Source organism: Peromyscus eremicus, chromosome 4 (assembly GCF_949786415.1).
Source record: "Peromyscus eremicus chromosome 4, PerEre_H2_v1, whole genome shotgun sequence".
NCBI classification, from domain to species: Eukaryota; Metazoa; Chordata; class Mammalia; order Rodentia; family Cricetidae; genus Peromyscus; species Peromyscus eremicus.
Window position 1 is genome coordinate 98,892,895 of NC_081419.1, and position 26,790 is coordinate 98,919,684.

General features: G+C 41.8%; 1 protein-coding gene across 3 annotated transcripts in view; it reads left to right on the forward strand.

Annotated features, from left to right (window-relative positions):
• Window positions 1-26,790, forward strand: part of Slc12a1 (solute carrier family 12 member 1) — an 82,497-nt gene that overhangs the window by 27,905 nt on the left and 27,802 nt on the right. For all 3 annotated transcript variants that reach the window (XM_059261297.1, XM_059261298.1, XM_059261296.1), the window contains exons 10-18: window positions 8,516-8,667; window positions 9,788-9,895; window positions 10,211-10,334; window positions 11,916-12,017; window positions 13,965-14,120; window positions 17,411-17,510; window positions 18,299-18,410; window positions 23,480-23,620; window positions 26,374-26,480. In XM_059261297.1, coding sequence (XP_059117280.1) covers window positions 8,516-8,667; window positions 9,788-9,895; window positions 10,211-10,334; window positions 11,916-12,017; window positions 13,965-14,120; window positions 17,411-17,510; window positions 18,299-18,410; window positions 23,480-23,620; window positions 26,374-26,480 — 1,102 coding nt within the window. The remainder of the gene's footprint in view (window positions 1-8,515; window positions 8,668-9,787; window positions 9,896-10,210; window positions 10,335-11,915; window positions 12,018-13,964; window positions 14,121-17,410; window positions 17,511-18,298; window positions 18,411-23,479; window positions 23,621-26,373; window positions 26,481-26,790) is intronic.

The window sequence follows — 26,790 nt, forward strand, 5'->3', positions numbered from 1 at the left end:
TGGGGGGGTTGTTTTAACTTTAGTTCCTTTCTTGATACATAATGATGTGTCTCTTTGGGGCCTTTGATGCAGTTAACATGCAATGCAAGCATCTTCAGCTCAGTATTTTAAAAGAGCCTATCAAATTGCGGTTATGCCCAGGTCCAAATCAGGCCACACCTTGCCACCCTTGGTGACTGCACTGCTGAGAAAGCTGTTGCTTCCAGCACTCAGCTCTCTTGTCCTGTGAGGTAAGTGAGGACAAGAGCAGAGCAAAGTAGAAAAAAATCAAACAAAACCCAAACCTGGCAAAGGAAAGTATAAAAGATGAGGAATTCACAACACTTCCTCATCTCTAACTTGGAAGTGTCATTGACACAGGCTGCCAGGAAATCAGAACAGCCCCAGCTGTTAGCAGTGTGGAAGCCAGCCCCATGCTTCTCGGTGAGCAGAGCATGCCCATGTGCCTTTTCCAGCTGCTCACAAGGCAAGCGTTGGCTCTACCTGCTGCCTGTGGCCACATCTCCTCTTAGGGCCATGGCATGCTTATGCCGTAGTGGGAAAGAAGGAACGTGTTTTCCAACATGCAGAGAAGAAACTCTCTCTGGTGCACAGTGAGGAATGCAGGCCCAGGCTGGACAGCTGTGGAAGCTTGATGGCCTATTGACCAAATGATAAACTCCAGTAGTCCTCTGCTTACTATAAGAAAATATGGGAAAGTCCATATATTGCAACTGGTGTTATCTCCTGGTCGTGCCTGGCCCACGGTCAGGACAAATCTCTCTCACCTGCCAATCCTGCAGCTGCTCGGACCCAAATAAACACACAGATGCTTATATTTTTTATAACTGTATGGTCATGTGGCTCAGGCTTCTTGCTATCTAGTTCTTATATCTTAAATTAACCCATTTCTATAAATCTATACCTTGCCATGTGGCTCGTGGCTTACCAGTACTTTACATCCTGCTCCTCATTGCAGCAGCTGGCAGCGTCTCCTGACTCAGCCTTCCACTTCCCAGAATTCTCCTCTCTCCTTATCCTGCCTACACTATACTTCCTGCCTGGCTACTGGCCAATCAATGTTTTATTTATCAATCAATCAGAGTAAAACATTCACAGCATCCACAGCAATATATCTTAAATTATTTCTGAAGAAAAGAAAACCAGAAAAGCAAAAAACTAAGACTGTTGCCTATCTTGCTGCTTCTCTGTGAGGAACCTGGTAAGGTCATTCACTGCCCTGTGGCATTCTGAGCTGAGTTACACAGGTAGATGTTTTCTGATTCAATGCATTTGAACGTCAGTGACTTTAGAATGGTACTCAAGTTATCTGAGGTTGTCTTCCAAATGTGGTTTTAAGTGAATCTGTGTGTGTTTAAGAAACAGAAAAGTTGAGGGAATGAGTAGTTAGTTGAGTGTCTGTACTTTGGCAGGGGAGGAAGACACCCATCATGGAAATCAGTGTTAACAGTGGCTCAGGACTTTGGACAGATCTATTGTGAAGGTCACAAAATACGTGATTCCAAAAAGATGCTTGGGTGTAAAGTGAACAGTACAAAGAGGCAAAATCTAGGTGGATAATTTTTCTTAACTCAACAGCCATAATCCCAAGTGTGTACACATAGGATAGCAGGTTACTGCTCACAGCTGTGATGGCATTCACTGGGAATTCCGTGGCTATGGAAGAAGAGTACACTTCGTTTCCACCCCTGGGAACTATCTTTTTATTATTATTATTATTATTATTATTATTATTATTATTATTATTATATACAGTGTTCTGCCTGCATGTGTCCCTGCAGGCCAGAAGATGGCACCAGATCTCATTACAGATGGTTGTGAGCCACCATGTGGTTGCTGGGAATTGAACTCAGGACCTCTGGAAGAGCAGTCAGTGCTCTTAACCACTGAGCCATCTCTCCAGCCCAGGAACTATCTTTTAAAGAATTCTTTTTGTCTCTATCTGTCTGTCTGTCTGTTGTCTGTCTAGGTCCTTGTCTTCACCCTCAATTAAAACAGTGTCTCTCTGTTGTTGACTGCTGTGCACACCAGGCTTTCTGACCTGTCATCTTCTAGGGAATCACTTGTCTTCCCATCCCACCTCACCATAGGAGCACAGTGACACATTCCACCATGCCTGGCTTTCCATAGGTTCTGGGGGTTCCTATAAAGGTCCTGATACATGTGCAGTGAGCACTTTACTGACTGAGCCATGACCCCAGCTCCTAATGGAATGGCTTATCTAGGGTTAGAACCAGTGATCATGTACTCTATAAGCAAGAATCATACCCTCAGACCAATGAGCCACCTTGGGGGCTGTCTTTAAAGGTTGTAGTAATAAGTAAGAGACCACCCACAGTGGTGTAGGAAAGCCAAATGAACAGCTTAGTTAGTTGACATTTGGTTTACAAAGAATCTATCTTTTATATTTAAATCCTTGTGTATAGTTTACAATTATATCCATATATTTCAATCACTGTTAAATACACAATGGCAGAGATTATAGTCAGAAAAGCTCATAAGGAAAGTAAAAAATTAAAATATATACTCCATCTTTCTTCTTTGTTTCATTTCCTTGATGTCTTATTCATATGCATCATTGTTTCAACTTCAACACAATGGTAGCTTTAACTAATCTCTATCATTCTAATTATGAATAAGACTCAAGATTCAAAGGCTGGGGTGAAAACCTGTGAGCTCAGAGAGGCTGAGTAGTAACTCGCTACCCCTCTCCTTGCTGGCATCCATGGAAGACCTGTGCTTCTGTTCCACCAAACCAGAAAACGCTGTGCCACTCCAAATCCCACCCTTCTACTTCCTGTGTGTGTTTCTCTCTCCTGGATGCCCTCTGATACTTGATGATTACTTTCTGTTAACTAGTTGCTGACAGAGCCTCCTGACCCAAGGCTAATCTTATTTAATTAACCAAATGCAAACTTGGGGTTCACAGTGTGATCGAATATCCCCCAACACATCTTTGTATTTTCTCATCCTTGCCTTCCCACAGCACTTTGTTATATCCTTTCCTTCCCTTTAGTATTTTTCCTCTCCCTACTTAGTCCCCTTCTACTTCCACATCATGTATATGTGTATGTGTATGTGTAGGTATGTACATAGATATACACACATGTAGAGACCCAGATTTAAATCTAAATTCTACATATGAGAGAAAACTGGCAATATTTACTTTTCTGAGTCTGGCTTATTTTGCTTAGCATGATTATTTCCATTCCATCCATTTTCTAGCAAATAACATATTAACTTTTTCTTCTAAATTTTAAAATATTTCTCCAGGGTAGAGTCTCAGAAACAGAATTGTGAGCACTTAAAAAAAACTTTATCTTTTTAGGTGTACTTAATTGTTTTTTATGTGTGTGTATGCTTTGCCTGCATGTGTTTATGGGCTCTACGTATGTGCCTGGTCCCTGCAGAGGTCAGAAGAGGGCACTGGAGCCCCTGGAACTGGAGTTACTGATGGTTGTGAGTTACCATGTGAGTGCTGGAAACTGAACCTGGTTCCTTCTCAAGAGCAATGAGTATTCTCAAGAAGAAAAAAAATGCATAAAGATGTTCATCATTACAAAGTTTATAATAGAAAATAGTAGAAGTATTCAAGTGTGTGAAAATAATGAAACAGAAAGAAGATTGTCTCACCATTAATATTAATGGCTAGTTAGGAAATATTGATATTTTCCCCAAAGTATTGCCTTATTATTTACTTATTTGTTCAGTTAACATACAGAGGGATGTATGCCATCACAACGTCCACAGAAGTGCGTGTCAGTTCAGTTGGTTCTAAGCTGTCCCTTTCTCCACTGCTCTTTTCCACGCCCTCTCCTTGCCTCTTCCTTCCCACGTCACTTCCTGCTTCTGCTTTCCTATTTCCTGTGTCCCATTACTCTCTCTATTTCTCACCTCCTCTAATACCACATCATCTTCTCTCATAATCTCCATTCTGGTTCTATGGCCTACAAACACATACACACACATGTATGTATAATTGTAAATCTAGGTTCTATATCTGAAAGAAAACATGCAGTATTTGTCTCTCTGAGGCTGGTTTGTTTCACTTAACATAATGATTTTCAAATGTGTCCATTTTCCTGCCCCTGACATAATTTCATTTTCCTTTCTGGCAGCATAAAACTTCATTGTGTAGACATCACACATGTCCTCCATCCATTTGTATGTTGACAGACATTTAAGCTACTTTCATGTCCTGACTATTGTGGACAGTGCAGCAGTAAGCATGGATGTACACATATCTCTGAGATACATCTACTTAGAAGTTTTTGTGTATATAGCCAAGAGTCTATCTGGGTCTTATATTAAATCTATTTTCAGTTTCTTGGGAAATATTCATATTGGTTTCCATAGGGGCTACACGGGTTTACATTCCCACCAATAGTGACTAAGAGTTCATCTTTCCCCACATCCCTACCAGCATATGCTGTCATTTGTTTTCCTTTTCTAAATTTTACTTTTGATATTATACTCTAATTATATCATTTTCCCTCCCCTTTTTTGTGTATGATAACTCCTTAAGCCTCTTCTGCAGCATGAGTTTGGCACACATCACTGTCTTTGGGGCCCTTATTTCTCTGTTGATATGAAAAGATAACTTTGCTGGGCATAGCAATCTTGGTCGACAGCTGTTTGCATTGGGGGCTTGGAATATCTCGTTCCAAGCCTTCTTGGCTTTGAGGGTGGCCTGTGAGATGCTTGGTGTTGTTGTGTTGTTTCTGCCTTTGTAGATGAGTTGCCATTTCCCCCTTACAGCTTTGAAGATGGTTTTCTTTGCTATGTATTTTCAGCATTTTGACATCATGGAGATTTCTTCTCTCATTGTATCTATTTGGAGTTCTAAATGTTTCTGGTGCTGGAATATCTGTGTCTTTCTCCAAATTTGGAGTCTCTCTGGTATAATTCGGTAGATTCTTGATGTCTTTAGTGCTGGCCTCTTCTGTGTTGTGGGTTCTGAGCTTTAGTGTCTCAGAGCCCTTAGATGTGGTCATGCTTGTTTGCTACTGTGTTTCCTGTGCCGATTTCTGACCGCCATGCTCCATCGACCCCAGCCTCCATCTCTGACATTCTTCTTTCTGTGTGGCAGGTTTCTTGGTGACCAGGCCTGCTGGGTTTTTATTGGATTCAGTGAGTTTTTTGTTTTCAATGCGTCTGGGTTTGTTTGCTTTGCTTTTCAGAAATCTTCGTTTCTTTGCTGAGTTTTCCATGTTGCGGACTTGTCGCCCGTGTGGCTCATCATCTCCTTCATTTTGCTTCTTTTTTTGTTTGTTTTTCTATTTGCTGATGTTCCTCTCTACGGCCTGGATCAAATTCATCTGGTAGTTTGTATCTTCTTTTAGGTTATTGATCATTTTTACCAGAAAACCGACATCATCATGCTGCATTTTGCACATCTCTATATCTTTGAGTTTAGCACTCATGGAGTTACGATCTCTTGGAAAAGTCATGCTGCTAGCTTTTTGAGGTTTCTTATGTTTGTGTGGTTAGTGCATCTCTTGGTTTAGATATCTCTTCCGGATTTTTTTTTTTTTTTGAGGGGGAGGTCTTTCTTAGTTAGTTATTCTTGCAGTCTTATTCCTCACTACCAATGAAGGAGGATACAAACCTCTCTACTCACAATAACATCAAACCACATGAGACACAGAAATCCACTTAAAATCAATTACAGCCACTAATACATCACCAGCCACCATGAACTGAGAATGCCATTACATCAGAATGTGCTATACATGAGAACTGAATGAGATGCAGGAAGAAGGTAAAGAAAGATGAAAAAATAAAAGAAATAAGGTTAAAGAGCTAAAAGAAAAAAAGGGGAGTGGAGAAGAGAACAAGAAATAGAAAAAATGTAAAGGAAAAATATTTCACAATTGTCAAAAACAAAATTGAATAAATATAATAAAAAGGATAAAAATAAAAAAAAAAGTATTTTAAAAAGTCTGGGCTGGAGAGATGGCTAGGTAGGTGTTAAGAGCACCTGCTAGTCTTGCAGAGGACCCAAGTTTGGTTCTCAGCACCCATGTTGGGCAGCTCACAACAGCCTGTAACTCCAGCTCCAGGAGATTCAATGCCTGGGGCCTCTGTGAGCACCAACATCCATAAGCACACACCCTCACATAGATACACACAGACACATGCTTGAAAATCTAAATCTTTTTTTAAAAGAAAAGAAAAAAGCTAATGAAGCAAATTCAAAATACTATGAAATGTAGAGAGGTATAGGGAAAAAAGGAAGGAGAGAAGGGCCAGAAAAGAAACAAAGAAGGGAAAAATGTTGCCCCAAAGTGGGGACCAAAAAAATGCATAAAATAAGATGAATGTATGACGAAAATAAATATAAATATTAAAAAGTTTCAAAAGATATATAATACAGTGAAGATACTGCTAAATATGCAGGACAGGAAAAAAAGGAATCACACAGTAGGAGAAATTATATTAGAATGTCTTCTGCCGGGTCTTCAGAATGGAAGGTGCTAGTTACAAGCGTTGGGGGAGGGCAGTCGGTTGAATCTGGGCTCTTGTCTCTCCTCTGGTGTACGCTGTTGCCTAGTCTGTACTGGACAAGCAAGCGCACAATGCCAGCCAGCATTCACTGTCTAGCAGCTGTTCTTCTTAGGGTACCAGGGGCCACTGCTGGCCATTCTGTCCCTCTGTAAGCTGGACAGGTTCTCTCACTCTCCTGAGACTCCCAGAGCACAGACCTGATGTGCCTGTTCTAGCAGAAGAATGTCTCCTAAGTGCCCTGGGGATGTGGGAGCAGTCACAGCACAGGGATGGGTGCATGTGGAGGACCTGACTTGGTACCATCAAGGCCTCCCGAGCATTAATCATCTGGCAGAGGGTGCACCCCTACAACTTGTGAGTTTTTGGGCTCTAACACAGTGAACCACGGTTATCTCTAGAATTTCATCTACCTATAAGCTTCAGAGGCATCAAACGCCAGGCTTGATAAGATCTCTCCCTGGCCACCTGTACTCTTCAGTCCATCCACATCCAGCTCTCTGCTGTCCACAACTACCTCCCTGGACCACTCCTCACCAGTGGTTCTAACAGACCCAAGGGAAGATCTTCATGATGCCTCCTAAGCCCCACTGCCCTGAATCCCATTGACAAAACAGCATCTCACCGATGCTGCCTCATCAGCTGGAGAAATCACTGTCTCTCCAAATACTACAACTGGATTTAAGCTCATGAGGGCTTTGGCTTGTGTTAAGGGTGAAGCTGCTCCAGCTTATCTTTGGAAGCGGCTTCTGAGTCCCATTACCCAGCCAGGGAACTGCACAATTACTTGGTTCAGCAGTGCAGGGGTACAGGGGTGCAGGGGTGCATCTCTGTTCAGCTCTTTTCTTTTGTGGATTTCCAAAGCCTTGCCTATATTTTTGTTTGGGATGAAGTCTAATATTTTTTATTCTTTTTTTTTTTTCATCAGTGCTGACATAGGCAGAAACTATGCAACCATCTTACTGGGTGGTGCTATCTTTATCATTAAAGCAATTAAAATTACATATATGTGACCTGAACAAGGAGGCATCAATAGACATGCTAACGTGGATGAGGGTAGGAAAGCCCACAAAGCCTCAACGATAGGGATGGAGCTATAGGGAACTAAGGAATGCTGAGAGCGGAAGAAACGGTCTTCCTCAGGGAAAAGCACAGCAACTGGTAATCCAGTACTATATGGCCAGCTCTGAAAACATACCAGCAAACAGTATTCAGACTAAGCACATTGTATTCATGTGTTCAAAAATACACAAACACACACACACAACAATTAACAAAAAAGAGGCCATGAATTTGAAAGAGCAAGACAGGTGGGTATATGAGAGGGTTTGGAGAGAGGACAGAAAAGGGAGGAAATGATATTATTACATTATAATCTCGAAAAAAAAACATTTAAAATTACATCTAAAGTAGAATTATAACTCTGTTTCTGAAACACATGCAAAGAATTACCTGAAAGCAAGGCCACATTTTCTTAGTTATTAGATTTCTTAGTGTCTTCTCTCGATTGCCACCTCTCAGGCAACGGGAGTTATTAAAAATCATGTGGTCAGTAGAACTGAGCTAGATATGAGCTGTATACATGTTATGCCAAAGCACAACCCATTTTAGAAGATCAGAGAATCAGAGTCTCGGTGCCCAAGCCTACTACAAGATAGCCTCGGGGGTGAGGACCACCTAAGGCAGTGTGAGTAAAAACCAGGGTGTTCACAGGACTCAGAGGCTGGGAGCTCCAGCGACTGTGTCCCAAGAATTGACAGTCCGCACAGGCTCTGAATATACATGTTCAGACTCAGTGCTGACTAAGCATGTTTTAGAACAAGACCCTCAGAGAGCAGGACGCTGACAAAGGCTGACAAGATGAGGAGATGATGTGGGGGTCAGGGATTTAGCTCAGTGCCACAGTGTTTGCTAGCGTTTGCTTCACAAGCACAAGGCCCTGGGTTCTGTCCCTAGCACTGAAAAGGAGCAAGGAAAAGAAAACAATGACAGACAAACATTGTTCTCTCAGCGGCATGTGTGGTCCGAGACGCCACTGGAAGCATAAATGACACCATCGTTTCTGGGATGAATTGCAATGGATCTGCAGCCTGCGGGCTGGGCTACGACTTCTCGAGATGTCAACATGAACCATGTCAGTATGGGCTGATGAACAATTTTCAGGTATGCACCTTGGGGGGGGGGGAATGTTTATTGCTATTGTCTGCATTTTCAGAATATCAAGAATAGTAAGGCTTCTGGATCTGCAATTGATTATATAGATTGATTTGAGTCAAGCAAGGAGCAGGTGGTGTGGGAGAGGAAGAGATCATGCAGGCATGGTGTGGTGGCAGTTCTTGTGCTTTTCAGGCACTGTGGTAAGATGTGAGCTGTGCCACCAGGAGGGAGCACCACATTGTTCCATAGCTTCCAGTCAACTCTGTGAGATGCTGTGCTGGAATGGAGATGCTAGCTAGCACTTGGAGTGCATTTTGTGTACAGGCTTTAGATTAGAAAAATCTAAGGTGGCCCCACATGGCCAAGAGACAGGGCAAGGGGAAATTGTGAATGAGAAACTGGGACAAAATGAGGGCCGATCAACATGGGAAAGCACAGGACTCAAAACATACTAATTGTCCTACATGGTTGGTAAAGGGAGTAACAAGTAAATGGACTGAGAAGTCTGCATCTGTCTAATTTTAACAACCAACACAGACACATCAACTCAGTTGAAATCATTATTCCAAAATATGACTCAAGCTGATAGGCTCCTCATAATCATGGAAAATCTGTTCCCAGAGGCCATGTTGGTGCTGGTATCATTCTCATTGTGATTCCGAGGCAAAGCATGAGTATCTCAATTATGTCAAAAAATAAAGTCATGTTTAAAGAGCACAAGGAAAGCAAAGGTTTGGAAACTCTTTGATAGAAGTAAAAACAGTGCCTTCAAGAAGACTGGAGTCAGACAAGCTGTCCCCACACCTATTCAACACCACCCGCTGTGGGGTAGAGGTTCCTCCCACCAGAGCATGAGGGAGCGCAGGGGAGACACTATGGGAGTCCTTGAAAGCACTCCCTTCTTTAGTTTTTCCAGTGTTTTCTAAATATTTTGTGGTGGGTGCTTGGTAAATAAAAAAGAGGTAAGCAGTACAAACTCAAAAGTGAATCAGGGGAAAGCATTCATTAATTTAAAAGAGTGTGAATCGCAGGAAGCGGAGAAGGAAAAAAGCGTGTTGAAGAACAGTTAACTTTCGAACTGTTTGTTGGGTGAGCTGCCTTATCCGAAACCCTCTCTCTTCTCAAGGTTATGAGCATGGTGTCAGGGTTCGGCCCCCTCATCACTGCGGGGATCTTTTCCGCAACACTCTCTTCAGCCCTGGCCTCCCTCGTCAGTGCGCCCAAAGTATTCCAGGTAATGATACAGCCATGGAAGTGTGCGCGCGCGCTGTCTCCACTGCATGCGAAACGCACTGAAATAGTGGCTCCCACCAGCCATCACTTTCCATCATTTTCTGCAACCGTTAATGTTTGCATCTGGCTCAAGTGCTGTGTCTGCCACATAGTCAAGATCGATTCCGATAATATAAAGAATGATGAGCCTCAGTGTTAACTTGCGCCTCGTATTGTGCATCGCTTAATCTTTCCCAAATCTTCTTTTCTGAATCACCTAGAGAAAACGACTGTGCATAGATATAAATGACAAATGTCTCCTCTTTTTTCCCATTAGGCTCTGTGCAAGGACAACATCTTCAAAGGACTGCAGTTCTTCGCAAAGGGCTATGGGAAAAACAACGAGCCCCTGAGAGGATACTTTCTCACTTTTGTGATAGCCATGGCATTCATTCTCATCGGTGGGTAGTTTTCTTGCACTAGTTGAAAGCCAAAGATTCTTCATGTGATTCGGGCTTTTGCTTTTAGCTTGAGAAATTAGCTGGTTTATCTTAAGACTCTGTCTGGAAATGCTAGCGTTTGTCTAAGAAGGAAGCGAGAAATCCTTAGGTGAAGAGGGCATTTGAGGATGCGAGGGAGGCTGGAGGCTTTTGTCTGTTCTTGGAACCTGAGTGTTAGAAGCCCATCCAGCCAAATGCAACTGAACCCTTCCTCCAATTCAGTGTGTCTTAACCATGGGAGACACACACACCCCGCCCCCACCCTGCTCTATGCACCAGCCTGATAGCTCTAACCTGGCAAGCTGAATCGTTATGCTAGTGTTTCTTCACAGGGAGCTACTTGACCATCCGCTCAGAAGCACCAAGGTGTCTCTGAAAGTGCAGATTTTGCAGGTCCAAACTTAGGGCTGCTGAGTTAGAATCACTGAGGATTTGGAATCTGCATTTTTCATCCTCCCCTTCTAATCGCTCCTAGACTTGAGTTTTTTTGAGAACCACTTACCTGGACTATAATTTGGGTTTTCTTTCCCAAGCAAGCTAGAAGTAGCCACAAGGTTTTAAAAAGGCATATTTGTCAGCTTCCACCATCCTTGTTGTCCCTTAAGGCCCAAACTAAGGGTCCTTCTTTGCATGTGAAACCCTGGGAACAACTATAATATATGTGTCCTTATACGATGTCTATGAAGTTGGGGGGGGGGTGCTACATATAACTCCTACTAAATTTGTTAAACTTTTAAGAAATTAAATAAAAATGGTTTATATAGAGAGATATTCCACTAATACAATATAATGTTTAAGACTTCAAATTACTGCCCTCTGCTGCATTTAATGTTTCATTACATTTGTGTGTGTGTGTGTGTGTGTGTGTGTGTGTGTGTGTGTGTGTGTGTGTGTACGTGCCCGTACTAACATGTAGGTCAGAAGACACCTTGTGGAAGTTAGTTCTCTCCTTCCACGTGGGTCCCTGGGATCTAACTCATGGAGTCGGGTTTGGCAGCACACACCTTAACCTGCTGAGCCATCTTACCAGCCCCCTTCTTCTGCATTTAAATGATCACACAGTCAACTTTTTAAAAATGTACCTATTAAATTATCCCCTTTAAAATCATTGATTTAATGTAATGCCTACATAAAATTATCTCCTTAAAACCACATGAATTTCCATCCTACAGAGCCTCTTGACTGTTTACATAGCAGATAAAGAATACAGGATGTGATGCATCCAAAATTGCCATAGAGTAACTCGTTATGCGCTTAGTCCTGGGATAGACAGAGGTCTGGATTGTCTGTTTTCTGACTGGCAGGTTTTCTTGAGTCTCACTCCATGGAAACCTTGGCAGAGAGAGAGAGAGAGAGAGAGAGAGAGAGAGAGAGAGAGAGAGAGAGAGAGAATCCTCAAAGAAAAATCACTAGCTTCTTAAACTTTGACAGATTTTAGCTATGTTTCCAATTTCTGGAAGAAGTTGAGCTTCCAGCCTTACCAGCTGTCCAGCCCCTGCACTCCCTGCTCACTGTACATGTGCTATTCTGCTTCTCTTACAGCGGAGCTGAACGTCATCGCTCCCATCATCTCCAACTTCTTCCTGGCCTCCTACGCACTCATTAATTTCTCCTGCTTCCATGCCTCGTACGCCAAATCTCCAGGTAAGCCAAAATGAGAAGCATAGGCCTAAGCAAACAGTTAGTTTGTCTCAATAAAATGAAATAAGTGTGAAAAGTGTTCAATCTGTGTTTTTATGTTTTCTTATATCTTAGTCGGCAGCACAATCTACTTTATTTTGGTGAGTTGGGGGATGACTTATGAAATAGAAAAAGAATCATGTGAGCAATGGCCTTTTTGACCAACCGTAAAGTCAATTTTCTCCTGTGGCAATAAATTATTCATTGCAAGAGAAACCACATTTATTTCAGCAGTAGAAAAACACCACTATTTATTTCCAGGGTAAAAGTGACCACAGAAGTGGAATAAATGTATATATTTGAGACTTCCTCACTATCAATTTGTTTCCTGCCCATGGTGCAGAAGAGAAGGATGAGCAGTTCCCATAATTACCTGCTGAGTGTAGGCAATGCAGATCGACCGCCATGCGCACGCCTGGGACATCGGTGCACAATTGGGCTCTGGTCTTAAATGGCTTAAAATTCCACACCCAAGAGCCTTCCTCTAGCTCATCATCCTTCATTTCTTCTTTGCTCCCACTGTCCAATAAAATTCCTTCTGTTGCTTCCAGAAAGTCATCTGATGGCTATATGATTCTCAGACTTTTCACCGTGAGGACTTCATCCAAAATACTAAATAAATACTATCACGGTTTGCCGCCATCCTCAGCCTTATTGGCAGCGGGTTTGCAAAGGAGGCTGGGGAGTCTGTATCCACAAAAGGCTAACGAGTTATAGAAAGGGAGGCCAGGGAGCCTGTATCCACGCAGGGCTACTTGATTTTAGAAAGTAACTGCAGATTTTCAGTTTAGTGTGGTTGGTCTTTTAACATGAATCTGTGATCCCATGCCATGTTTTGCTATGATTTAAAAAAAAAAAAAAAAAAAAAAAAAAAAAAAAAAAAAAAGCTGGTTACAATAATTGTCAGAAGAGTGGAAAGGAGTAATGGGAAAGAGAGAAAGGGGGAAGAAAAATAGAAAAAAAAACATATACAGGAAGATGCATGTAGATTCACAAACCCCAAATACGACTCTCCAAACCCACCCCACCCCCTCCCTGACCACCTGACCTCCGTCCGCTGCCTCTCAGAAGGAAGCAGAACTAAGAAAAGGTCTGGCTTTTCTAACAGTGTTCCTGGAGTGCTGTTTCCCTCTTGTGGCCATTGAGGAAATTGCTCCTCTAGACAGAGTTCCAAGGGATTTCAGTGACTCCAGATTTAAAGTCTTATTCACCCACTGACCAAATCCGTCCTCCAGCTCAGGTTTTCCCATCCTGACTGAATGCTTTCCTAGTCTCCTTCACTTCGGAAAACTAATGAAACATGGAAGCCTGTGCGTATTATAACTGTGGCAGATACTTTATAAAACATAATGCTATGCATCTGTTGGGTTTAAGGACCACTGGTAGAAACATTTCTCCTCTTCTATAAGATTCTTGCTTGTGAAGGATCAAACACTGTCCTCTTAGGACGATCATAAGGCAGGCTGTTTCCATTGCTTTGCAAATGGAACAAAGGCCCACTTTTATGACTGACTCTTTCATAGACAGGATGTTCTTCCACCCCACCTGTTGCCCAGACACCACGTTTTCCAACCTACCTTCTTCCTTCCCAATCCTGGTGGTGATTTGCTTAAGCTCTGGTAGTTTGGGAGGACAATCAGGGCACATAGGAAGCACAGATGGGTCCAGTCTGTGACCATCTACTTTCCAGATGTTTCATATTTCCCAAATTTTACAGCATCATCTTTGGTACAAACAAGACTTTTGTAGATCAAGGATCCAAGATTAAAAAAAAACAAAAACGTTAAGAGTTAGGAAATGCACCTAAAAACTTAAATTTTTATGCCAGAGGAAGACATATTATCTGCACTCCTATAATACAGAGTAGTGAGAGCAGTGGCAAAATGTTTCCTATGTGATGTTTCCTTCCAGGATGGAGGCCGGCGTACGGGATTTACAACATGTGGGTGTCTCTTTTCGGAGCAATTCTGTGCTGTGCGGTCATGTTTGTCATCAACTGGTGGGCAGCTGTCATCACCTATGTCATTGAGTTATCCCTCTATATCTATGTGACTTATAAGAAGCCAGGTAAGAGAACAAAGGCCTCCTAGGATGGGCTTCCGGCTCCCTCTATGCATCCATCGACTGTTTATCGCGTAGCTTCCACAGGCTTACAAGTACTGTGTGCAAGGCACTTTGTTACGATGCTGCGTAATATAAGGACCACAGTAATTAAGAGCATGGAGCACTGTACATGCCGCGCGCTCATTCAATCTGCACAGTACCGCTGCACATTTGATGGTATGAGGCTCAATTCAGAGGAGGAGAAATTTCAGAGTTGATCACTCGCCAAAATAAAAGTCAGGATGTGATAGAGCTGACATTTAGACCACAGGTATGTGACCCCAAACCTCACAGGCCTCCCCTTCTGTCTCCTTCTAAAGTCCTAGTGAGATAGGGTCCCTGTCCTCAAGGAGTTCTCAAACTCACAGCCAGGCAATGAATTATAATACAATATAGTAAGCATCACAAGAGCAGTGTAAACAGATTGCTGGGGAAAGGGGGAGGCGTGAGCAACCTTGGAGTTGCTCAAAATTCTTTCTTGGTTCATAGTTTGTATTCACAGAGCCAACTACTCTACATGAGTTTAGTAAATATTTGTTGAATGAACGAATTAAGTTCTAAAACAACATCAAGCCACATGGAGGTGGGTAATGCCAGAGCCAGAGAATGAGACTCCAGGGAGAAGAACACCACAAGTGAATTGTGGATGCAGGCAAGGGTGTGGGACATTTGGGAAGTCTCAAGGCCTTAGTAGAAATAGAGTTCTTGAAGACCAAGAAGGGGCATGAGGCATCCTGGAAGGATAGCCAAACCACCAAAAAGTAAGGCCACTGTTGTAAGAAAAATCTGGGCACAATAGGCACCGTGGCCTGAGCTTCAGCTCTTAACGTCAGAACCCAAGAGAAAGGTGAATATGGTTAGAGACATTCAGGGACTCTCAATTCAGCATTCAGAGGCCCAGGGCCACCATTGCATCCCTTACCTTACTCTGCCAGCCAGGCAGAGATGGGAACAACTACTTTAGAGGGATTTTGTTGTTGTTGTTGTTGTTGTTATCACTTTATATATTGTTAACCATGGGTACAATTTTCAGCTGGAAGAGTCCCACCCCCTTTGGATATACAGCCATAAGCTTTGACAAATTTATAAAGGCCCTATCACCGTCACAATAAAGGTATAGGATTTCTCGAAGAGTCCCCTTGGACACCTGTGTGTTCAGGCTCCTTCTCCAGAACTTAGCTCCTAGCACCCACTTTTCTAACTTCTGTACCTATAACTCTGTCTTTTCCAGAATATCATATAAATAGAATCATGGTATACGGTCTTTATGGATGTCTTTGGATTAGCATGAATTTTTAGGTTATCCATACTGTAGCATGTATAAGCAATTTGTCCTTTGATATTTATAAGTGGTGTTCTATATATGGACATACCACAAGTCTCTGTCACTGATTGACAGTTGATGGACATGTGGGTCATTTTCAATTTGGGATATATATATTATTATATATAATTTTATATATTAATAGCATATATATAAATATATAAAATTGAAGTGGATCTGTGTTTTCATTTTTGTTGAGTAAATGCCTAGGAGTAAGACTGTTATACATGGTGTATATAACTTTATTGCAAGATTGTCTGCCAGCATAACAGTATTATTTTCCATTCCAAACAGCAGTTTGAAAAGGTGTCCTAGTCACTCCACACCCTTGTCAGCATGCAGTATTGTTACTTGGCTTTAAAGTCCTTGTAATAGAGGTGTAATTCTAGCCACTGTCACTCAATTTGCATTTTCCTAGTGACTAATGACACTGAAAATCTTACATGCCATTTATATATCTTATTAAGCAGCTATTTGAATCTTTTGTCTTTTTTTAAAATTGTTTTCTAACTCAGTTGTGAGGCTTCCTTCTGTATTCAGGCTCCTCTTGCAGTATATGCTTTCTGACGATTTCCTCCAGGCCTGTGGCTTCTCTTTTCATTTCCCTGATAGTTTGTTTTTATTAATACAAGTTCCTATCTTTTATCAAAACTAATTGATCTTTCTTTTTTATCTTTTGTAATTTGTGTGTATGCGTGTGTGTGTGTGTGTGTGTGTGTGTGTGTGTGTGTGTGTGAGAGAGAGAGAGAGAGAGAGAGAGAGAGAGAGAGAGAGAGAGAGAGAAAGAGAAAGAGAAAGAGAGAAATCTGAGACATCTTTCCTCAACCCAAGGCCACAAACATTTAGAACTTTTGATAATTTGATAATTGATTAAGGTCTATTATCTACTGCATTTAATTTTGGTATATGGTGTGGTTCGAGGTTCATTCTTTTATGTATGAATATCAAATTGGCTAGTAGAGTCTTTGCCCTAAAAGAATGACTATCAGGCCAGCAAGTAGCTCAGTAGGCGAAATGTTTGCCATGGAAGCCTGAGGACCTGAGTGCAATCTTTTAAGCCTACAGTAGTGAAAACCCGTTCACAAAACTCGTCCTCTGACCCCAATGCATGTGCTGTGGTATGCATGCTTGAGTGTGCGTGCACATACACACACACAACAACAACAACAACAACAACAACAACAACAACAATAATAATAATAAAAGAATGAATGTCCCAAGGTTTGCTAGTCTGGTACATAGACAACACTTCGTATCACTCTGTTGGATCCTCAGATAAACTATTCCTTATCCCCACCACAAGCACTGAGAGACTATCTTCTGGGGCAGATCTGTCAGTTCATCTCTGGGACTTCCCATCATAAAACTTACTGAAGCCATTTAATATTTAAACTCACTGCTTTTGAAGCAGGGTGAGCGCTGAGCTTCCTCTTTAGAAGGCTTGTTTCTGGCAGGTCAGGTGGAGACCCTTGCTAAAGAGCCTAAAACTCTCCTCATGACCCCCACAAGCAAGAATTCCCCAGCTGGGCAGCTCTGCCACTCAAAAGAGAAACGACTGTGTGCTGCTTCTGCGTACAGAAATCTCTCCTTGGTTCCCAGCTTAAGAATTTGTGATGGCCTTGAACTTTCTGCCTGCGCGGTCATCACCACACAGCCTTTCGTACTCAGCAAGCTTTCTGGGGCTGCAGATTTACATTGTGACCCTGGCTGGAAGAAAGGCTCATTCCTAAGGATTCACGTGGGTACTCATGGAAGGGGACTGCGCTATTCCCAGGAGACATTATGTTGTATTTTCTCTAACGTGGGCTCTCTCACCGTTGCTTGCATAGGCAAGAAAAAATGCAGGAGAGAATGGTTTATTAAAAATTTTTCAGGGCATACAGAGAAAAGGTCAATTTTGGGAGGTACCAATTTCCTCCTTTGTCCACAGATGTGAACTGGGGTTCCTCCACACAGGCTCTTTCCTATGTGAGTGCCTTAGACAATGCTCTGGAATTAACCACAGTGGAAGACCATGTGAAAAATTTCAGGTAAAGTTGGCTTTTGGGGTCCCCTGGTATGCCACATTACAAGTGGCTTTCCTTTAGAGGGGCCAAATTCACCAGAGTAGCTGCAAGTACCTTTGTGGGCACATTTCAAACATGAATAGCAACACTACCATATTTCATGAGGGCAGAAGGCCTGCTTTCTTGGCTATAATTCATGCTGTTACCAAGAACAGCAACGAACAGGTTTTTCCTTCTGTTTTGAGCTCTGCCCACCCAGAGTCACAGCTCCTCACAGTGCTGTGTCATTTTCCATGCCTGGAGACAGAAAGACCTGAAGGATGTGACTTCAGAGGAATATCCGCCACAGGGATATCCTCATCTTAATCATTGGTTTTATTTGCATTCAATCTGAGGCTTTATGATTTAACAAATTCCCTTAGGAGAAGTAGCAGTTTTAGGTCTTCATTAGTTATGTATTATAGTGGTGCCTCACAACACAGACTAGCAAGGAAGATAAATAAAATACTGATGAGAGAGGGAAAGCTCGAGTGGAGACCTGGGGTGATGTAGTGCCCAAAAATGAAAGACAAGGGGAGCCCGAGACTATCCTTTCCCCACTTCATTCTTTTGCTGTGATTAATTAGAAGAAACTATTAAGATGTCAAGATAATTCAAGAATTCTGGTGGGAAGTCTAGGAAATGATTAAGGAAGTGGTTGTTCGTTTTTCCAAGCTTTCTTATTTTTCTTAGCTTTCTCTTCTTTCCTTTGAGGGGTTCTGGGCTCACATGCTTCTTGTATTGGCCAATTCTCATGTTTTCTTTACTTTCAGACCCCAGTGCATTGTCTTAACGGGGGGACCCATGGCAAGACCTGCTCTCTTAGATATAACCCATGCCTTTACCAAGAACAGCGGCCTCTGTATCTGCTGCGAAGTCTTCGTGGTAAGAGTTGCGTCATCCAAGGGAAGTGCTCACCCAAGGGAAGTGTTCACCCAAGGAAAGTGATCACCCAAGGGAAGTGATCACCCAAGGGAACTGTTCACCCAAGGGAAGTGATCACCCAAGGGAACTGTTCACCCAAGAGAAGTGATCACTCAAAAGAAGAGAAGTGCTCACCCAAAGGAACTGTTCACCCCAGGGAAGTGCTCACCTTGGGCTATTTTAGGTACCACAGAAGATACCTACAATAGGAAATTGACAGAATAGCTTGAACAAGAGTTCTCCTCCTTGATTCAGGACTAGCAGAAAAAGTAATCATGAATTTAAATGGATAGGTGAAATTATTTCTGATTTCTTAGGAGGCCAACTAAAAGTGATAAATATTTTTAAGCAATGGCCTTTGAGTCAAGAACTGAACTGGCTCAGAGATAAAATGAAGGTATCTGGGTTGGTAACTGTTTAAATCAAAAGGGTGGGAAGGACTAGACCAGAGTACTCACTAGTCTGCAGAAGCCAAACAGAAGGAACCAGCCTTAAGTAGCCACCCATGGAATGCAGATTAAGTGTTTGAATAATTGTGATGACACTTCAGATACCTGAGGAATTAAGCTAAGCTTTCCGTGACTTGGACAGAGTTGAGCGACTTCCCTATTGTTCAGGGACGTGCGCAGGATTGACAAGTGACTGGAGGTTTTCAGAGTAGATGCTAAAAAGTCAACAGTAATTATTTACCAATTCTCCAAATGGAGAGAATGCATTTAGAATAAAAAAAAAAATCTAAATCCTCCATACTGTCCTACCTCTGCGTGTACTCTCATTTCTCTCTCCTCTCACTCTGTCTCATGCTCTCTCTGTGTCTCTCTCAGTTTAAGTCTTTATCAATACATGTTCACACAACTAAATTCTTACATATTCTTCAAAGCATTTTCCCAGTTTCTTACTTGATCTGCAAGCATGTAAGACACAGAAAACAAAGAAACTCTTAATTTCTATTTTACTAACTGAGAAAACGAGACAGGAAAATTAAATCATGTACTGGGCCATCCTGAGAAGAAAACGGCGATTGGGATGTCAGTGGAGGCCTCCCAGGGTGCCTCTTAGTAGGCCAAGAAGAAGACTGCTTGATCCCTGGGAGAACTGTCAAAATCAAAGACCACTATTTACACTTCCAGGATCTGCCAAGGAACGAGGGTGAGGAAGTTGTGACCAGGGTCAGACAACCCTGCAATGATGCAGTGGACTAATTCACCATATTGAGAAACACTCAAACATCTTTTAAACTTAGCAGTATCCTAAATGCTATGAAAGTTGGCCACATTCTCTTTCCTTCCTGTGCTTAGATGACACTAACTCAAACAATATTACTAAATACAATTATCCAGTAGGGGGTGGAGAGAGCTACTGAATAGGGAAGATTGACAGGTTAAGTTATGGCCAACTGTGACTCCAGAGAATTTGTTAAAAACTTATCAAGAGCCTTTCTCTCTTATTATCAACTTTAGTGCCCTGGATTAGTGGATTTCATTTTGACCAATATAATATAGGAACCGGTTTTGATGGAATAAGCAGTTTGGGGTGTTTTTCTTCTCTAGCAATTTAGAGAAAATTTGGTTTAGCAAGCAATAAAATATCTTCAGGACTGGAGAAATGAACAAGAAATATAAACAGTCATATATTGGCAAGGGAGAAAAGGTCTTCCATAGAGTCAAGAAACCCTGCTTTTAATTAACCCTTTGATTCTTTAACTGCAAAAAAGACTACGGTCCTAGTAGACTTTTTCCTGTGAAGTAAGTGTGTGATCTGGGACTTTCACACACATGCTGGGCAACACTTCACGTTACTGTGCTGATGTCTCTCCATGAAAGACCCATGAATCCTACTCCCCCATGCTGAAATTCTCTTGGGAACAGAAAACAGTTACTGCATCAATTAAAGACGTCTCGGTTAGTTACTTCTTGTGAACTCCTGAGGCTGTGGATGCTGTCAGAATTTTTAGATGAAAGCTCAGTTGTCAATCATCTTTCCAAGGTAACAGATGGAAAGGGATTCAGGGGAGGCAGCATACCACTGGAATTTTATTTCCCCAAAGTATACTGATAATAGTTAAGCCAGCCTTATGGAAATGTTAAGTAGCAGTGATGGAAAGGGAACTACAATTTTGTTTTCAACTCTAAGAAGCTGGTTTCCCTGGGTCGCTGAAACTAACAGTCAAGTTTGGAATCACTGTTTTGGCACTTACTGGCTTTGATTCTCTTACACATATAGTCTCTCTGAATGAAAAAAATTACCTGTTTTAGGGTCATCGTGAGAATTATACCTGCTTTCAAGCACTATTTTGTGTCTGTCAAATAGTGAATACTGAATTAACTTTATTTGTTGTTATTGGTAATGTTGTTGATGTTATTATTGGGGGAGTATGATAGTTGCTATTTTCATTCCTGAAATATGTGGTCTTCAACAAAACCCAGATACCCTCAAGTCCAGACGGTGGATTTGCTAGACCCCTATTCACCTAACTCATATTCAGCCACTGAAGCTCCCCTTCTCTCCCTCCCTCCCCTTATCTTTTTCTTATTCAGCCTCAAAATTTCAGATAAGAGACACTAAACCCTTCATGTCAGTTAGCCTCTATCAAGATGTTAATAAAATAATGACATGATCAAATATAGGAAGAATGAAATGACCTAAGAATGGGCACTGGAGTATATGGTGAGATGGTTCATGGCCCAAATCAGAAAAAGGGAGAAATTAGCCTTCTGGCAGTTCCAACCAGAGAAGCAAAGAAAGCAGTCATGAGACTCTCAACATATAGACGCACAAGTTGAGGTATAAATACACACATTTTTCAAAGTTTCATTGTTCAAATTGAGGAATTAGTTCCTGTGCTCATGTTTGGGAATGCTGACTAAAGTTAATCTCAGTAATATATTAATTGGATGATAAAACCCATTTTTGTGATAATGGCATATTTGAATATTGGTTAATTATGTTCCAGGATATCTCCCTTCCTGTTAGTTGGCTTTAGCCTTCTTATATTATTACAGTCTAGCTTCATATTAATAAGTATGCTACAAGGACATCATAATCCCTTTTAGCAAAAAGAGATTCTGTGTGAAATATTTTTATGACTTTTCAGTATGGCAAATTCAGTCATTAAAATAAATCTCTCTGTCACAATTAATGTTTAATCCAGATCTTTGTAATACTAACAGACATATGTTAGACTATATTTCTGTGAGTAAGCGCCATTTTCCCCAGGAGCTTACAATCATTGCAGCTTAGAACCCTGATGGTCTAACATCTTTCTCAGCTGTTGCTTGTTCTTCTACCTGATGATTGTCATCAACATTAAATGACCTTCAACACAATATGCTTTTCTCCTCTTGTAGGGGGTGAAGCCTTGAATGCCCAAGGAAGGGCTGGTAGTTTAAAATGCACTGACATTCTGGAGCCCTGAGTGAAACTTCCTCCATAATTGCATATCTTACTTAGGTCCCGGTCTTCTAGTTCAATAACTATCCTCCTGATGTTTCTACCTTTTCTATCTTCGTTGAAGAGTCTTGCTTTTTGACTAATGTAAGGTGATTAAATTGTTTGGAATATTGATAACTTCTAGAACATATGTTGGCAAACAGCTAATATACAAAGAACTTAATTCAATTTAAACAGAATAATAAAATGGAAGGGGCCTCAAAGCTCAACTAGGGCTGTATGATAGAAATATAATACGTGCTGCATGTATAATTCAAAATCTTCTAGTTGCTAATTAAAAAGACAAAAAGATAGATCAAGTTATTTTTAATAATTTCATTTGTTTAACTCAACTATGTCCAAAATGTTATTTCAGTGTGCAACCAGCATAAATGCTAATGAGATTGATTTTACATGTATTTGTGTACTGAGACTTCCAGGATATCTCATATGAACTACATTTCAAATGCTCTATGGCAACCTGTGGATAAGAGCTGTTATGCTGGGCAGTGATGACCCAGAAATTGCCTTATTTGTATAAATGTATTTGCCCTCAAGAAAGGACACCAGTAGTATCAGTAAATCAGTCCAGAGCCACATTGAAACCCAACACTCTGACTCCCAGCTCAGCGACAGTCCAGCGGCGGCAGAGCAAACACAACATAGAATTAGGCCTGGGATTTCAGTGAAATTATGAGTCTCCATTTACAGTGATAGAAGTCATCCAAACAAAATACAAATTCCTCTATAGACTGGAAACAGTAGGTGGTTCATCTGTCCTGTCAAGCTCATAGGCGGTAATCAGAAACACCTCTTGAACTGCATTAAGACATGAGAAGAAGAGAACTAACTTGGACCTTTATGGAAGAAGAATTACTAGTTAAATGTTGGTTTCCAGAAGTAAACCTTGAGATTACAAGATGCTTCAGCACCACCATGCCCGCCTCCTCTTCTCTTAGCTTGTCTCACTCCTCTTACATCATAGACACGTGATCTTTTTGTTCCCACCAAAGTTAATGAATGAGGAGGAAGCCTTAACTTGCCCAATCATAGATGTATCAATGCAGAGAAAGAGTGGTATGAAGGAATTCTTACTACACCAAGAAGCAGGGCTTAGGTCCGACAGGACTGTCAGTTTGTGCGGCTTGTGGAAGAACTGGCAGCTCATCATGTGCTGGCTCCCAAGAGCTCTGTCTGTTTCTTGAAGTCAAGATCTAACTGAGATTTCATTGAGGTTCATAAACACGGCTCTCACTGTTGAATCACGGGTTGATTGTGAATTCATCCTGAGCCTCTCCAGTCACATTCTGAGTGTTTTCCCTGTGTGCCACCACACCCTCAGCCTTTCTTTCCATTCTGTATACAAGGAAGTTGTTTAAGTAGGTGTTATTAAGCCTGGATTTGGGGTTGAAAATGAATCATGTGAGTAGCATAGGTCCTCTCCAAGGTTCTGGGCAAACCCCATTTAAGGAGGTACTTTCCCCTCAATCCTGTCTCTTCATTCAGTGAGGCTTAACTGGCTGTTTTTGTCATTTGGAAAACAACAGTAGTATAACGCATAACAGCGAGACTTCTAACTAATATTTCGTTGCCTCATACAGGGACCTCGCAAGCTGTGTGTGAAGGAGATGAACAGCGGCATGGCTAAAAAACAGGCCTGGCTTATAAAGAACAAAATCAAAGCTTTTTATGCTGCAGTAGCAGCAGACTGCTTCAGAGATGGTGTCCGGAGTCTCCTTCAGGTACGGTAGGCATGGAGGGAGGGATCCCAGAGGCAGAAGCAGTGTCCAGTGCATGACGCTCCTCAAACCAATGGCTGGAGTTAGGCCACTCACCAGGGAAGCATCAGAGATGAACACAGGTGGTCAGGGAATGCATTGCAAATTCCTTGGGATAGGCAAAAGCCGAGGTTCTGTTCCATTGAACTAGGAACGATCCACTGGAAACAGAAAATGAGGCTGCCTTTGGCTACCAGCACCGTTCTGCCCCCACACTCATTGAAATGCAAATTTGTTCTGGTGGTTGAGGACATTCAGAATCCTATTAAAACTTCAGACTCTTTGCGTCTTGTACAGCAGGTAGCAGTGGTCCAGGCAGTCTCTCTTTCTCATTTTTCTTTTGCAAATGACGGGTGGGCAGCTGCTAGACTCCACTAATAAATGCATGTGGATCAGGGCGGAAAATCTCTCCAGCCTTGGGAATTATTTCCAGAACATTAAATAAATGTGATCATCTCTACAGCTCCATGCTGGAGTCTGCAGTTTTCTGTCTCTCCCTCGTTCTTTCCTTTGCCCTTCCTTCTTCTACTTCCACAGTGATGGCAGAAACTTGTTCCCCAGTCCTTGTCTCTGTAAAAGTATGAAAAAGAAAAAGTTAAAACCATCCAAGAGACCCTCCGAATATAGCACTTGTGTTATTTCAAAATATTAACCCAGAGACCACAAAAATGTTAGACGGCACACAGAGGGAGGCCACAAATAGTTATTTGGCTCTGAACTTACAGCGTTCCAACCTCTCCACATCCTGGATTCAGTTGATCAGCCTTTGCAGTCACAACTTCTTTCCAGGAATTCTACAATAATAACCTGTCTGGCAAGATACCCTCCTTGTGTAACGGTGGCATGACTGTTAGGGAGATAACTAACCACTTTTTGATTAGATGTGAGGCCTGCTCCACAGAGGGGAACTCACGACTTTTAACACAAACCTGGTCTAGAGCCTGTGAGTAGGGAGGTCTTAGATCCCAGAGGGGAGACTGCCGTTCTTGTTTTACTAAATAGACATGATGTTTATAGCCATGGATTAGTGCTGGTCCCGCCTTCGTCGGAGAAGCTTCTTTTTGCAATGAATATTACTTAATGTTGAGACTCACCACTAGTCAGGGTATGAAGAATAAATGATTGTGGAGTACTGGGCCCTAAAGGGGTTCTCAACATCATCCCCTCCAAGTCTCAGGAACATCACAGAAGAGGGGGACAAAGAACGTAAGGGTCAGGGCTGGGGCTGCCCCAAAACAGTGTCTTCTGGACATGACATGGGCATCACACCCATGAACTCACTACAACTGTGGTTACCTGCACAAGACCTGTACAAAACTGGACCCATAACCATTTCATCATGCGTAGGGGAGGGGACTCACGAGGCCTCACCCCTTACAGAGGGACTATGAGCAATTTACGGGTGCTGGGGGAGGGATGTCGTTTTCTTCAGTGGTATATCCACGGATAAGTTGACTGTGTACCAGCTAATAACCTCACATATATTCACGGTCATGCAACTGAGCACAGTTAAACTCAGTGGGCTAAGAAGAAGGCCATCAAAATAAGCGGTGGCTTGTTAGGGAAAAAGGCTTCGGCAAGAGGCAAGGAGTGGAGAGGGGGTGAGGAGGCATGAAAAAGCCGAGGATTTAGCATAGAAATGAATAAATTTGCCTAATTTTTTAAGATAATAAAAGAGTCATGAAAAAAGAAAGTAAAGAAATATACAAATAAATGTAAAAAAAAACTGAACATACAGATTCACATGACACATATACCAAGTATGTGGAAGGTCAAGCTCATGTTAGCCATTTCTGATTGTGCCTATGTCCTTCTACTCATGACTGTGTCCTTTAGAATGGCTGGTGCTGGTCATTTCTTTAGTATCTTCATGACCCAGGTGACCTTCCTTCACTACAGCTCTCCTTATCTTTACCTGTCAATGTCCAATTAAACTTGAAGAATCAGAATAAATGCCACCTCTCCATGAAGCTGTGAGCCGTCCGCTGGAGAACAAGTATCCCTTGTGCCTCCTCTGCTGCGTTTATTCTTGTGTTACACCTGCTTGTGTGTATCTTGTCTCCTCCACATTATTCCAAGCTCCTATCGCAAGTGCCTCAGACATCACTTTGCAATTAATACGGACTTGGTAATATTACCACATTAAATCTGATTAGCTAGAAGCCATATCCTGTCATCTAAAAATGACTGAAAGTTTTTGTATGAAATACAGTGGCTAAGGACACACACTATCATGTAAGAGCATTCTGTTAGGGAAGCAGAGCTCAGTCATTCTTCAGCAAATAATATAAGGAAGTTTTCAATGGTCCTGGTATACAGAGATCTCCAAAACATGGATTTTATTGTTGATGACATTTTGGACGTCGCAGGTGGAAATGAGTTCTGAACCTCTAAGTTATAACATGCACATTGACAGTTAAGCCAACCCTTACTCGATTTTAAATTATTGAACCATTTTAATGAGTGTGTCAGAAGTAATGCAAATGACTGCTAATTTAGCAAAGCTACATTCCTGTCATCTAAAATCCATTTATGGCTGAGATGATTTAGAACTGATCTTCCTATTTTATGCTTGGGTACGGGCATGAAGGACATACATTAAGATGTAATCTAATCTTCAGAACATTACTTCAGTGCTCTTTGACATCATTTTTCATTTGCAGTAGTATTTTACCGGCATGGTGAGGATGGCTCATGTGTTTATGTCCTCTGTTTAGGCCTCAGGCTTGGGGAGAATGAAGCCAAACACTCTAGTGATTGGATATAAAAAAAACTGGAGGAAAGCTCCCTTGTCAGAGATTGAGAACTACGTGGGAATCATCCAGTAAGTGATGGCTTTCAGGACGAGCCCCGGTTTATAATGTACTAACAAGGGCAGCCTACAACCTATACACACAAAGCTCTCTTACGTCAGATTCAGTTGCTGGAGAAGGACACATTCTCCTGCTCCTGTAAATTCTTTAACAAAGTGGTAAAATAAAGCCCCACACCACCAATAAGAAGTGGAAGGAGGAGTTTGAGTATCAGAGGAGGTGGGGTGGGGTAATATTGGAGTCAAGAAAAGGCAAATGTTAAGGTATATAGGTCACCCAGGTATATAATGTAAGGCATAACCTAAAAGTCTATTTACTAGA